The sequence below is a fragment of the Solanum tuberosum genome, unplaced genomic scaffold, assembly GCF_000226075.1.
Source record: "Solanum tuberosum cultivar DM 1-3 516 R44 unplaced genomic scaffold, SolTub_3.0 scf00213, whole genome shotgun sequence".
Taxonomy (NCBI): domain Eukaryota; kingdom Viridiplantae; phylum Streptophyta; class Magnoliopsida; order Solanales; family Solanaceae; genus Solanum; species Solanum tuberosum.
The window spans coordinates 473,688-487,874 of record NW_006239141.1 but is presented as its reverse complement, the minus strand read 5'-3'; the positions used below and the strand labels follow the sequence as shown (position 1 = coordinate 487,874).

Below are 14,187 nucleotides of genomic sequence, written 5' to 3'. Positions count from 1 at the left end.
TAAAAAATACGGTATTAAATAGTCTAGGGAGGTAATAGGTCCTCATGAAAGTTTAGTATCGCAACATCAAATCCGACCAAAGTTTGGGTATTTTTCATACCCTTAGCCCAACACTTTCAAAAAGAATTAGTTGCAAGAGTAATATAGGAAAAATTTAATTAATGTTTTCTTAATTTAGTAAGGTGGACAACTAATATAAGACAACTATTTTTAGTATGATGATCAACTAATATTGAACGGAACGAGTACACAACTTCAAGTTTAACATTCTTTTAATACTAATTAAAATGTACTGCTTATACTATATGATCTCCAACCTTAATTAAGTAAGTAATACCATAACTCATAAATGTTATAAACTACTACATTTTATTAAAAGAATTACAAACCTTTCTAATCTCTCCTAGTAATCCAGTCTTCACCTCAAGCCTTCCCAATTTTACCATTGCTAAACCAAAATCATTTCCAAATGATGATGAATTAGGATTTGATTTCTCTGTAATCTCAAGATAAGAATCAACCACTGCTTTTGTAATATTATCATCATAAAGCCTTGCATCTGATGCTATAACTGCAAATCCATTCTTTATGTTGTGCATTATTTGATCATCAAATTTCCTTTCACTAAGGTTATCGAGCGATATTCGAACGTTTACGTTCCCATTTTTGGGACATTTGCTTCTTAATTCTGGGAGGAATTTAGGATTGATAGATGGATCTGCATCTGATTTTCCAGTAAAATTGTATAATCTTTTAGGCATGAAAAAACAAGCTGTTGTGCCAATTGTATGTGCCCCTGCGCAAGATGTTTAACACAGAGGCAGAGTCAGGATTAGAAGATGTTTAAACTTTTAACATGTCAAAAGTTATAATAAAGTGACAAAAATGTATGATATTGTTGTAGCTAGAAAACAAAATGTATGTGTTTGAGACTATGCTCAAAGTGTGGTCCGTTACGTTAAATATATTCTAGCAGTTTTGTCTTTTTCAGTAAAGCACTTTTAGTCTTGGTCAAATATTTATGATACTTTAATTGTCAGTTATATTTTGTATAATCATCTAATATCTAATACCTTTTAGCTTGAGTTGACTAATTCAAATTTGCATCGTGTAAGATTTATTTAAGAAGAACACACTTCCTATCAAGAGTTCTCCAATTCATTTCTGGAATTTGAACCTAAAATCTTTAGTTAAACATTGAAAAATTCCTAATTGATTGTTGCTAATAATTAGAGATATGTTGAATGTTTACCTCCTAATGTAACTGTGTTTTTTCCCCTCACTTATATGAAAAATAAATAGATGGCTTATTATTTGTTACTTATATTTATCATAAAAATGAGTATGTGTAAAATTATATGATCATCATACATACCACTCAAAATGACAAGATCCTTTTCTGTAAAGCCTTTGGTTTTGAATTTTTCTTTGAGAACTTCAATTGAGTCATCCACATCTGGCATTTTGGATGCAAATGACAAATCTGATACTCTTCCATCCCTTCTACCTGTCTCTACTTCATAAGATTCTCCACCAGCCTGACAGAGTCAGAAATTTTATTTAGGGTTATATAAATGTATCTCATGTAAAAAAAAAAAAATTAAATATTTTAACTCGTATATATACATAAAACTAAAATTTTAAAAAACAGTATAGCATTACCATAACAACAGCATCTCTAGCAGCTAAAGCGACAATATCAGCACAAGATACAACACCAGGACATTGGACTTCCAATTGAGTTTTGGCTGTTTGGATCTCAGCAAATCCTCCAAGCCCTTCATGACCAAATGCATTTCTTTCAGCTTCTTTAACATTATCAATCAAAATTGATCCATCACAACCCTTTTAACACATTTCAAAAAGAAGAATTAAGAAGGTTATTGGTACAAATAATATAAATTAATGTAATCAACCTTCTTTCTAACTCAACCACAAAAAATAGCTTAGTAAGAAAAAGTATCCAATTCTATATAAAAAAATCATCGGTCTATTTTTAATCAATGTGGAATTCTAACACACCCTATTTAGGTTCAAGCCCAACTAAAGCATAGACTAGTATGTAGTCAAAATTCGGACTCCAATACCATATAAGATGTGATATTTAAGTCTAACTCAACCCCATACTTCAACTCATAAAAAAAATGGCTCAAATACATATATAAACAAACCATAAGTCTAATCACCAATTAATGTCTAACCCACTCTAACAGCTTTCATGTCCAGATCCAACTGGAGTATGGACCAGAAGTCAAACAGGATTGAACCTAACTTAGATATGACACTTAGGTCTAATTCCGAACAAGAATTGCCCAAAGACCGTATTGCAAATACCAGTTCATTTTCCAACCAACATGAAAATCAAAAGAGTTAAAATTGACATACTAAAATTTGGTTAAAAATATAAGAAAGAACCTGGACAAAGCAATCATGGAAATGGAGTCGAAGTAAGATGGCTGGCATTCTTGGTTCTCTTTGTGAAGCTTCTTTAACCATAGAGCTAACAATGGACTCTACATTATGACAACTTTCAGAATAAAACCCAACTCTAAGTTGTCCATTTAGAGCTGATATTTGTAGGAAACAAATAATTGAAATTAATTTAATGAAACTCTTTGGATCTTTGTTGAACAATGCCATTGTTGTTGTTATATTAGAAAAAATGGTGGAGGAATATGATATGATGATAAATAGATGAGTGGGAAATAATAAAATAGTCCAAAGTAAATAAAATAAAATTGCCTTAAATAATAAAACAGGATATATTTTGTCAAATGTCATATTTAATAACTACATGACTTACATGTCATCCATGCAACTCTTCTCCAGCAAGATATTTTTTTGTTTTTTATCCTGAAATTAATTTCTCTTCATTCATTTCACATTTACTCTTTCTCTTAATTTATTTATCTAGCGACAATTATTGAGTTAGATTGAACTCGTATATTGGCTTTCAGCTACACAATGATCACATTTTTAAATGTTTTTTTATTTTACAAATGTATAGACTATTTTAAAATGATCAATTGAGATTAAAAATAATTAAAATTATTTTAGAAAGAAAAACATAATTTTAAAAAGAAAAGAATTAATTGTCCAACAACTTAGGTCCATTCAAAGAAGTAATAATAAAAACAAAATTACAACTATGGTTACTTTTGCCGACTTCCTCACCAAAATAGATAAAGGTCTTGAGCTCAACTATCATGTCTCTTTCTAAAACAGCCATGTGCTTTTTGTTTGATTTTTTTGTAAAAGATAAAACAAATGTTTATAAAGAGCATTATTTGTTTTTCTTATGGTCTAGTTGAGAAATATAGTCCCTATTTGTCCAAATTATATCATATTTGTGTTGGTAGACGATAATAGATTCCTATAAAATTAGTTAAGGTGTGTGAACGTGTTCCTGTTTTGTGGAAATAGAGTGATTCTATTCTTACACGATTCCTCCTCCTTGGTATATGATGTCCAAAAATTATAAAGTAAGATCAGAGTAAAGGAATTTTCACTCTCCTATACAATGCATTTAACAAAATGTAAGGAGTAAAGTTAAATTTTTATGAAGACGTGTGAGCTAATCATTACTCTGTTTATTTCAATCCATGTGATATTTTTGTCCTTTTTAAGATTCAACTTACGTAAAATTTAAAGTTTAACTAAAATTTTAAAATATATGTTTTCATTATTCTATATATATTAATAAGAGTAAAATTACCATTCATAATACTTTTTGAATAATTTTTGAATATATAAATTTTGAATTTAAAAAATTGAAGTAATTTAATCAATTTAATTTCATAGATAAATTAATTAAACTGGTTCTTGAAAAATGAATAATGCTAACATAAATTATAACATAAGAAGTAAAATACAACATTTTAGTTATCAATTACTGTGTTTCAGTTGTCTATGTGAAAAAATTGGTCCATATGCATTGGCCTATAATGAGCACATCTTTAGGTTAAACATAAAAATTACGTTATAGGAATCACACATCAAAAATGGTGTTTGAAGTTTAAAGAGTCATAATTTAAAGTAAAAAATCTAAACAGGTCATTCAATTTTAATATTCACAAAAGCAGATAATTTGTTCAAACTTCAACGATTTCCTTCAATAACTCACCTCAAACCGCCGTTTAGCATGTTAATTTTTTTTTTGGGAAATCGGACAAACTTCAACGAGGTGCTCTATATATTATTATTTTTTAAATAGGGTAAATTGTCCGTGTCCATTTTGATAAATTTCAAAATCAAGTGGCCTATTCAGAATTTTTGCTTCAAATGATTACTCTTTTGGCTTCAAACTTTCAAAAAAATGTATATAAATACTCATTAAAACTAGACACAATTAAATAAATTTATTTTGTCTAACAAATTTTATATTATATAATACTTACGGTTACATAAAGGGAGCAACATTTACATAATCCAATGGGTAGAAGAGGATGCAGTTGGTAGAGAGTTAATGTGAATAGAGAGGTATTGAAGTCTCAAGTGAGATCATAGCCAATGTTGGTAGAATCATTAGCCAATGTATCATAAATTTGGAAAAAAAAAACAGTATGAGTTAATCTCCACAATAAGATACTTAGGTAAATCAAAGAAAATATTTGTAAGATCCTAAATAAAATTATGTCAGAATGAGTCATTAAAAAATTGAGATGATTACACGTAAAAAGATCTTCAATAAGACTCTTAATATATTATCGTGTGAATTGTAACATTACATGTTCAAAATTCAACAATCTTTGCACTTCGTGGTGAGATTTCTTATTTTTTTTATAAAATTAAGAGATAGAAAATAAAATGATCCAAAATCATAAAGAAAATTAATTGAAATAAGTTTTATTGGTCCATTAATTTTAGGTCTTCCTCTTAACTTCTTCGACAGTTTTTCCTCCTCCTCTCATGCTTCTTGTTCTTTTTTATTATTTTTGGACTACTAAGAAGAAGATTATAAACTAGGGGCAATATAGTCATTTCCTAGTCTACGAATATTTTGATTATTTTCTTAACCTAATTTGTAAAAGTCGATCATGGTCCTATATATAAGACTTGTATTCGATTGAATCATTTACTAAAATTGTTAAGGAATCAACATTGTTGCAATTGGAGTAGAACGAATGCAGGGCGAGCAAGTTTAAAGTTATGTGAGGCAGGACAAGTTCGGATTTTTATGGGGTAGGGTGGGTACGGTAGGTGTGTAGCTTTAAATTTTTGTTGTGAATTTGCAAAACTTCAAACAACTTCCAAGCAATAATGGTCTCAAATTTCTGTGTAGACACTAGGTAATTACCTTTGAATTCGAACATTTGATAAAGAAGTAAAAAATCATCCAAAAAAATACAAAGAAGTAAAAAATGTATCAAATTTACAAGAACTTCAAATCAAGAACAACAAATGAAGTCTCAAAACATATTGCATATTCAATACCCATAAACTAAATCATTGGATGATAATAATTATGATCATGGGTTGTAAAAAAAGGTGCGCAATTGCAAACTTCACTCGCTCCAATCCACCCTATTATCATTCCTAACAAATACATGTGTTGACTGTTAACTAAGCTTATGCTTTGGTGATCCGAGAGAAAAGTCAAAGAGTTATGGGGTGATAGCAAGGGCGAATTCAAAATTTATGTTAAGTTTGTAGGTATTTTTTTAATAAGTCATTACCTTAAGTTATAATCCTTAGATGTGAGAAGTTACACTTAATCATTACCATATCGATTAATTCAAAAAAAAAGTTACAACTATTGGAGAGAAAAAGACATAATAAAGTACAATAATGAATAAATAAAGAATTGAAAATTACAAAAGTGTTGTAAATGCATTAATGTGGATGTCATCGTAACTCTCTTTTGAAGTTTCATGTACGAAATTAATGAACACTATTTAAATTCATCTAACTTTTGAAGAGGCATTTTGTACTATAAATAGGCGTTGAATATTTTATAAAAGATACAATCGAAAAGTACAGAAGAAAGAAATAAGAAAGCATTCTCTCCCATATATCTTGTCTATATATTTATTGTCTTATATTATTTTATATTGCTAATATTTCACAACACGTTATCAGCACGAGTCTTTAACCAATTGAGACCTACTTAATTAGGAATTATCTTTTTTTCCTAAAAGTTAATCAAATTTCATTTAGAGTCAGGTATACATTTATATATTTATAACACCTCTAATAGGACTTGCATAAATCTTTGTTCTATAATTTAATTACGATATATATAACTTGATTTAGCTATTATTATGATACTTTATTAGGCATAATAATCAATACATTTCAAGTTTATATTGTTATGTTATTTATATGCTACTAACTTATAACTCTAAATTAATTACTAAGTAATATGATAGCATGCTAGTTAAAATAACTCGTAAGTATTTTCATACATTATGATAAGTATATTGGTGTGTGTCATAAAGAAGAATATTATTATATTAAATATGACCTGAAACTCTTAAAAAAAATTGGCGTTAATATCTATTGAAACTAATAATAAACATTGTAGAACAATTAAAATTACATATTAAATTTACTGTTTCAATACGTCATTAGTTTATATGTTTTTGAGACATTCAATGTGCATGCATATAACATATAATATATTATATAATCATATTATACTTTATCATTTGAACATTAATTTACCATTTATTATAAAGAAACCAACATCATAATATTAACTCAATTATTTTATGATAGTTTCCATCATGTCGAATTTGTCAAAGCTTGAATTTGTGGCACTTGACATTTCTGGAAAGAACTATTTGTCATGGGTACTTGATGCCGAAATTCACCTTACCACTAAGAGTCTTGGTGATTGTATAATCGATGGAAATAAGGCATCAAGTCAGGATAAAGCAAAAGCTATGATTTTCCTTCGTCATCATCTTGATGAAAGCCTGAAGGTTGAATACTTAACAATGAAATATCCACTTGACTTGTGGATAGGTTTGAAAGGGAGGTATGACTACCTCAAGGCAATTGTATTGCCAAGGGCTCATTATGAGTGGATGCACTTACGGTTTCAGGATTATAAAACTGTAATTGAGTATAACTCTGTTGTATTTAGAATAACTTCCCAATTGAAATTATGTGAGGAAACTATAAAAGATGAGGACAGACACTAACTACTTTCCATGCCTCTAATATGATATTACAACAACAATATCGTGAAAAAGGTTTTCAGAAATACTCTGAACTGATCTCATGCCTTTTGATGGTTGAGCAGCGTAATGACCTTTTGAATGAAAAATCATGAAGCTCGTCCCGCTGGAAGTGCTCCATTACCGGAGGCACATGGGGTAGAAGCACACATACAATCTAAAGATAAAATAATCGGAGCCATGAAAATGTGTATGGGCGTGGCAAGGGCAAAACACGATGTAATAATCGTCGATGTGGTGGTCATAACAAAAGAGAGGACAATATGGGTTCTCAAAATAATTCGTCTAAAGGAAAGGGCGATCACTGTCATCGATGTGGCCTTAAAGGTCATTGGAAAAATAAATACCGGGAACTTGAGCATTTTGTCAGGCTGTATCAGAATTCCTTCAAAAGAAAAGGAAAGAAAAGTGATGCCTCCTCTTCTAATGCCCGGGTGGAGTCACATTTGACTCTCAAAGATGATGCTCAAGCAGGGTCTTCTCAAAAATATGATGAGAATGTTGAGGCAAATTTAGCATTGAAAGATGATACTTTTGATGGGCTCGATGATTATTACTCATCTAGAAACTGAGGACTTCTTTGGGGATCGCAATTGAAGATTGATAATTGAGCTGGGAAATGAATAATGTTGTTATGTGTTTTTTAATGTCTTACTTAAAGTTCATGTACTGAAATTTTCTTTTGTTAAGTTTCGTACTTCTTATTATGTATTTTTATTTTTATGAAGAGAAATAAAATTTCCCAATCTTCAGTTGGATCCAAGATGAATAATGGAGATATGTGCCTTCTGGACAGTGCCACAACTCATACAATACTAAGAGAAAAGAAATATTTCTCTCATTTGATTATGAAAAAGGCATATGTTAATACAATATCCGGTAGTACAAAATTGATTGAGGGCTCTGGAAGAGCGGCCTTATTACTACCTGGAGGAACATTATTAATAATTGATAAAGCATTGTATTGTAGTAAGTCTCAAAGAAACTTGTTAAGTTTCAAGGTTATTCACCAAAATGGCTATCATGTTGAGACTGCAAATGAAGGAAAGGTTGAATACCTTTATATTACTACAATAAATGCGGAGAAGAAAACTGTGCATGAAAAATTGCCTGCACTTTCTTCTGGGTTGTACCATACAAATATTGGTACGGTTGAATCACATGCCGTAGTAAATAAAAGGTTTGCTGATTCTAATGATTTTGTCATTTGGCATGACCGGTTGGGCCATCCTGGTTATAATATGATGCGCAGAATAATTGAGAATTCACATGGGCATACTTTGAAGAACCACAATGTTCTTCAATCAAAGGAATTCTCTTGTGCTGCTTGTTAACAAGGAAAGTTGGTTATCATACTATCAGTGGCTAAGGTTGGGGTGGAATTCCCTGCATTTTTGTAACGGATACTGGGTGATATATGTGGACCTATTCACCCTACATGTGGACCATTTAAATATTATATTGTCTTGATAGATGCATCTACAAGATTGTCTCATGTGTGCTTATTATCAACTCGCAATATGGCATTTGCGAGGTTGTTGGCTCAAATAATAAGGTTAAAAACACAATTTCTAGATTATGCAATAAAAACAATTCGTCTTGATAATTGTCACTCTCCGAGCCTACACCCTGGGTGAGACTGGCACTCAAGAACAATTGTTGGAAGAACAATTGTTGGCCCCAAGCGAACCCTTGGCCTGGCTTACTTACTCAGCGGAAGACTTTAAGCATTAAGAAAAGAACTCAAATGCAAGATAATTCAACTTTCTCAAACTAAACTCATAATGTTTTAGAAATAAACATTTAACTTAGACAAGTGGCAACTCAAATCTGAACATAAGCCAATAACAAAATAAAGACAAATGAACTAACTGACCGTCTATCTATGAAGCCTCTAATAACTGAGATGGATGTCGGGACAAGACCCACGAAATCCTAATGAACAAAATACTGAAAAGCAATAAACAGGGGTCCTCCGGAAGCAAGGAGGCTCACCAATAAACTCTGGAGCTCAACTAGAATCAACGATGCGCTGGATGCTGATCCTGGTTACTTGTGTTTGCATCATAAAAAAATGCAGGCCAAATGGCATCAGTACATTAAATATACGAGTATGCGAGGGGAATTCTAAAACAAGACATAAGGTTGAAAGGAACTGAAGAACTTACCTAGCTCAACACAACTCAACATAACTGAGCTCATTTCAATATAAAGCAGTTTAAAACAAGTGCAATATAAAGAACAGTTGTTTAAAATATGATGTCAACTCTATGTGTATGCAAAGATACATATAACTCTGAAATGTATATAAAAATACAAATAAACTGTGTATATAAGAATACAATTACTTCTGTGAGAGTTTCTCTAACCGACAACCATCACTTAAGAGCTATTGTGATGATACGCCGTTTTGGCTGACGCTGCCAAGGCCATCCTACACCTTGCCGAGGGTATAGAACCTGAACTACCACGTGGATCCACTAGTTTATGCTAAAAAACACTAAAGGAATCATCTAAAAAGTATGACCCTTTTCTACCAATGATGGCTACATGATTTATGAGGGCTATGAGTTGTCTGAACTCTCCCCCATATCAGTGCTCAATACTACTCCCAAAATATGATACTAGCTCTTATGTTTAAAAACATACTTCTTTCTGTGATTTGAGATAATTGCTCAAAAACTTAGCTCAAAGGCTATCTTGGAAATCAAAGTTTCCGTTCTTATTTAAATGTGAAAACATTTTAAACTCTTTGGGAATACATAGTCCCCATATACTTCCTTGATGAAATGAACTTCAAACTCTACTCTTTACTCAACTTGAACTTTAAGTCTTAAAACAAAGTTAAAAGCATTTGCAAAATACTTCTTGAAAAGACTCTAAGAACTTCATAGACTTGGCTCTTGACTTTCCTTGAATTTGAATTTATGGGTTCAAGGTTATGATTCATGTTTTCTGGATGATTTATAGATGTTTAGAAGTCATTTAGAGTAGTTAGAATCAATGGAAAGTGTTAGTACACTTTAGAAGGACTTAAATAGGCTAAATGATGAAAAACTGGTGAAAAACGACGATCCGGGCGTGTCCCTGGCGCGCCGCGCCAGCCCCTACTTTCTGGGGATCTTTTGGGGCGCACTGTAGGCGCGCCGCCCTAGCCTCTTTGGCGCTATGGGGGCGCGATGCGCCTGGCCCTCCCCAGGTGCATCTGACGAATTTTTCAACTAGTTTTTTTTATCCTAAATCATTTTAAATTGATTCCTTTTCTCAATACTTTCTTAGATTCAGATACCCAAAATATGTACACTAGAATATAACTCGAAAGAACTCTTAGCATCGCTAAAATGTCTCAAGAAAACCCATCAATCACATGTAAGTTCAAGAATGAAAACAATTCAAGAACATCAAATTCAAACTCTTTTAGGACGAAAATCACTGAATTAAACATGTTTGGCGCGTGGATGAATGGACCCAACTCTATGTGATCTCACATACCTCGTAGGGATCACCCCTTCACGAAATCCACAATCTTAGCTTCGAGAATTTGACGATTCTTGCTTCTTCTCCTCTCTTCTCTTCTTCATTTCTCTTCTCTAAAACCCTAACTCAATATTGTAAAAGCGTAAACTGAATCCTATCAGTTTAGACCCCAATTAATAACCCCAAAACGAAATTAAGTCATGGGGTATGGAAAAGACCATAATGTCTTACTAAAATCCGGATTACATTTTCCTTATTTGAACAGCCCAACTTCAAATGGTCATATCTCACTCAAACTAACTCGGAATTGAGTAAACTCGGCGGCGTTAGAAATATTATTCCAAGATCTTTCCTACGATATCTGGAAGCACACCTAACTCATCCTAAGCTAGGAGTGATGGTCGTTTAAATTTGACTAAAAACTTAAACTTAACTTAACCAATTTTCCAAATTTTCATTCTTTCCCAAAATGACTCTTTCTAATTCTAGTTCTTTCTAGTTATGGGGTGTTACAATATCTCCCCATTGGGAACATTCATCCTCGAATGAGATTACTCTTAATAGGCTAAGGGTGTAACATGTAACATTCAGCTCAAACACCCAACAAGCAATGCAATTACGACAAGCCAACTTATAAATTAAAGAGTACTAAAAAGAGAATGAGTACATTGATCTAGAATTTCTCCGGATTCAAAGAGATGTGGATATCTCTTCTTCATATCCTCCTCAGCTTCTCTAGCTTCCTCAACAAATTGGTTCCTCCAAAGGACTTTGACTGATGCTACTTCCTTAGTCCTCAACTTGCATACTTGGCGTCGAGAATCTGAATCAGAATCTCCTCATAAGATAAGCTATCCTTGATGTTAATATCTTCAGTTGGTATGATCAATGAAGGATCACCAATGCACTTCTTCAACATGGAGATGTGAAAGACCATATGAACCGTGGCTAACTCTTGTGGTAGCTCCAACTCATCAGCTACACTACCTACCCTTTTTGATATTCTGTAAGGGCCAATATATCGGGGACTAAGCTTCCCCTTCTTACCAAATCTCATAACACCTTTCATGGGTGAAACTTTCAAATATACCCAATCATCTACTTCAAACTTTAATTCTCTTCTCCTAACATCAGTGTAGGACTTCTGACGACTCTGCGCCGTTTTCAACTTCTCTTGAATCACTTTCACCTTCTCCATAGCTTGATGAACTAAATATGGTCCTATTAATCCTGCTTCACCAACTTCAAACCATCCAATAGGAGATCTACATCTCCACCCATAAAGAGCTTCATAAGGAGCCATTTGGATGCTAGAGTGGTAACTATTGTTGTAAGCAAATTCAATAAGAGGTAGGTGATCATCCCAATTACCTTTGAAATCAATCACACAAGCCCTCAACATATCCTCTAAGGTCTGAATAGTACGCTCTGCTTGACCATCTGTCTGAGGATGAAAAACAGTACTCAAGTTCACCTTTGAACCCAAGCCTTTCTGGAATGACTTCCAAAACTGTGCAGTAAATTGTGCACCCCTATCTCCTATTTGATATAATTGAAATATGGACTCCATGAAGTCTTACTACCTCTTGAATACATAACCTGGCATAATCTTTTGTTGAATGGGTAATCTTTACCGGTAAAAAATGGGTTGATTTTGTCGTTCTGTCAACAATCATCCAAATCGAATCATGTTGCCTGCGAGACCTTGGTAAACCTGTGATGAAATCCATATTAATCATCTCCCACTTTCATTTCGGAAGTTCTATATTCTGATCCATATCATCGGGACTTTGATGCTCTACTTTAACTTGTTGGCAATTCGGACACTTAACAACAAATTCTGCAATGCCCTTCTTCATACTACTCCACCAATAGGCTTCTCTCAAATCGCGATACATCTTTGTGGACCCCGTATGAATGGAATATCTAGAGTTATGAGCTTCCTCCATGATCCTCTCTTGGAGTCCATCCACCATTGGTACACACAATCTACCTTGATATCTCGGTACGCTATCTCTCCCTTGTTCAAAAGCCATAACTTTCTGCTTATGAACATTTGCCTTCAATTCGAGCAAAATAGGGTCTTGGTCTTGCTTCTCTTTACTTCTAACACTAATGATGATTCAACCCCATTCATCACCACTACTTCTCCTTATGTGAAATCCATTAGTCGGACTCCTAAGCGTGCAAGTCTATGCACATCTTTCGCTAACTCTCTCTTTCTTCCTCAAAATGGGTGGTACTACCCATAAACAACCTACTCAAGGCATCAGCAACAACATTAGCCTTACTTGGTGATAAAGAATACTCATGTCATAATCCTTGAGTAATTCCAACCACCTCATTTGTCTGACATTAAGCTCTTTCTGAGTAAACACATATTGAAGGCTTTTGTGATCCGTGAATACATCTACATGAACACCATATAAATAATGGCGTCATATCTTTAAAGCAAATACTACAACAGCCAACTCTAAGTTATGGGTTGGGTAATTCTTCTCATGAACTTTTAACTATCTGGATACATAAGCTATAACCTTGCCATTCTGCATCAACACATAACCCAAATCAACTCTAGACGCATCACAATATACCACAAAACCTTGCGTACCTTCTGGTAAGGTCAACACTGGGCAATAGTTAACCTCTTTTTCAATTCCTGAAAGTTTTTCTCACAAGCTTCAGACCATTGAAATTTCATTGTCTTCTGGGTTAACTTGGTCAAAAGGGATGAAATAGATGAGAACCCCTTTACGAACCTTCTATAATAGCCAACTAAACCCAAGAAACTCCTAATATCAGTTAGAGATGTGGGTCTAGGCCAATTCTATATTGCCTCAATTTTTTGAGTATCAACTTTAATTCCCTCTCCAGACACAATGTGGCCTAAGAATGCACAGACTCAAGCCAAAACTCACACTTAGAGAACTTGGCATACAACTCTCTATTTTTTAAAGTCTGGAGAACTATTCTGAGTTGACTAGCATGATCTTCTTCATTCCTTGAATAGATTAGTATGTCATTAATGAAGACGATAACAAACATATCTAAATAAGGTTTGAATACTCTATTCATAAGGTCCATTAATGTTGCTGGCGCATTGGTCAAACCGAAGGACATAACTAAGAACTCATAATGACCATAACGGGTCCTGAATGCTGTCTTTGGAATATCACATTCCCTTACCCTCAACTGATGGTAGCCTGATCTGAGGTCTATCTTAGAGAAACAAGTAGCACCCTGAAGCTGATCGAAAAGATCATTAATTCTCGGAAGAGGATATTTGTTCTTGATGGTAACCTTGTTCAACTGGCGGTAATCTATACACATCCTAAGGGAACCATATTTCTTTCTTACAAATAAGATTGGAGCACCCCAAGGTGAGACACTTGGTCGAATAAAGCCCTTATCAAGGAGATCTTTCAACTGTTCCTTAAGCTCTTTCAACTCTGTTGGTGCCATTCTATCTGGCGGAATAAATATAGGACGAGTGTTAGGAAGAATGTCTATACCGAAGTTTATTTCTCTC

The 14,187-nt window shown here is 33.3% G+C and overlaps 1 protein-coding gene across 1 annotated transcript; it reads right to left on the bottom strand.

Moving 5' to 3' along the window:
• Window positions 1-362: 362 nt before the first annotated feature.
• Window positions 363-2,640, bottom strand: LOC102586311 (peroxidase 43). The gene is made up of 4 exons (XM_006356282.1): window positions 2,416-2,640; window positions 1,663-1,845; window positions 1,376-1,538; window positions 363-796 (listed from the first exon to the last, which is right to left on the bottom strand). The coding sequence occupies exons 1-4, from the start codon at window positions 2,638-2,640 to the stop codon at window positions 363-365; spliced, it is 1,005 nt and encodes a 334-aa protein (XP_006356344.1).
• Between the last annotated feature and the right edge of the window lie 11,547 nt (window positions 2,641-14,187).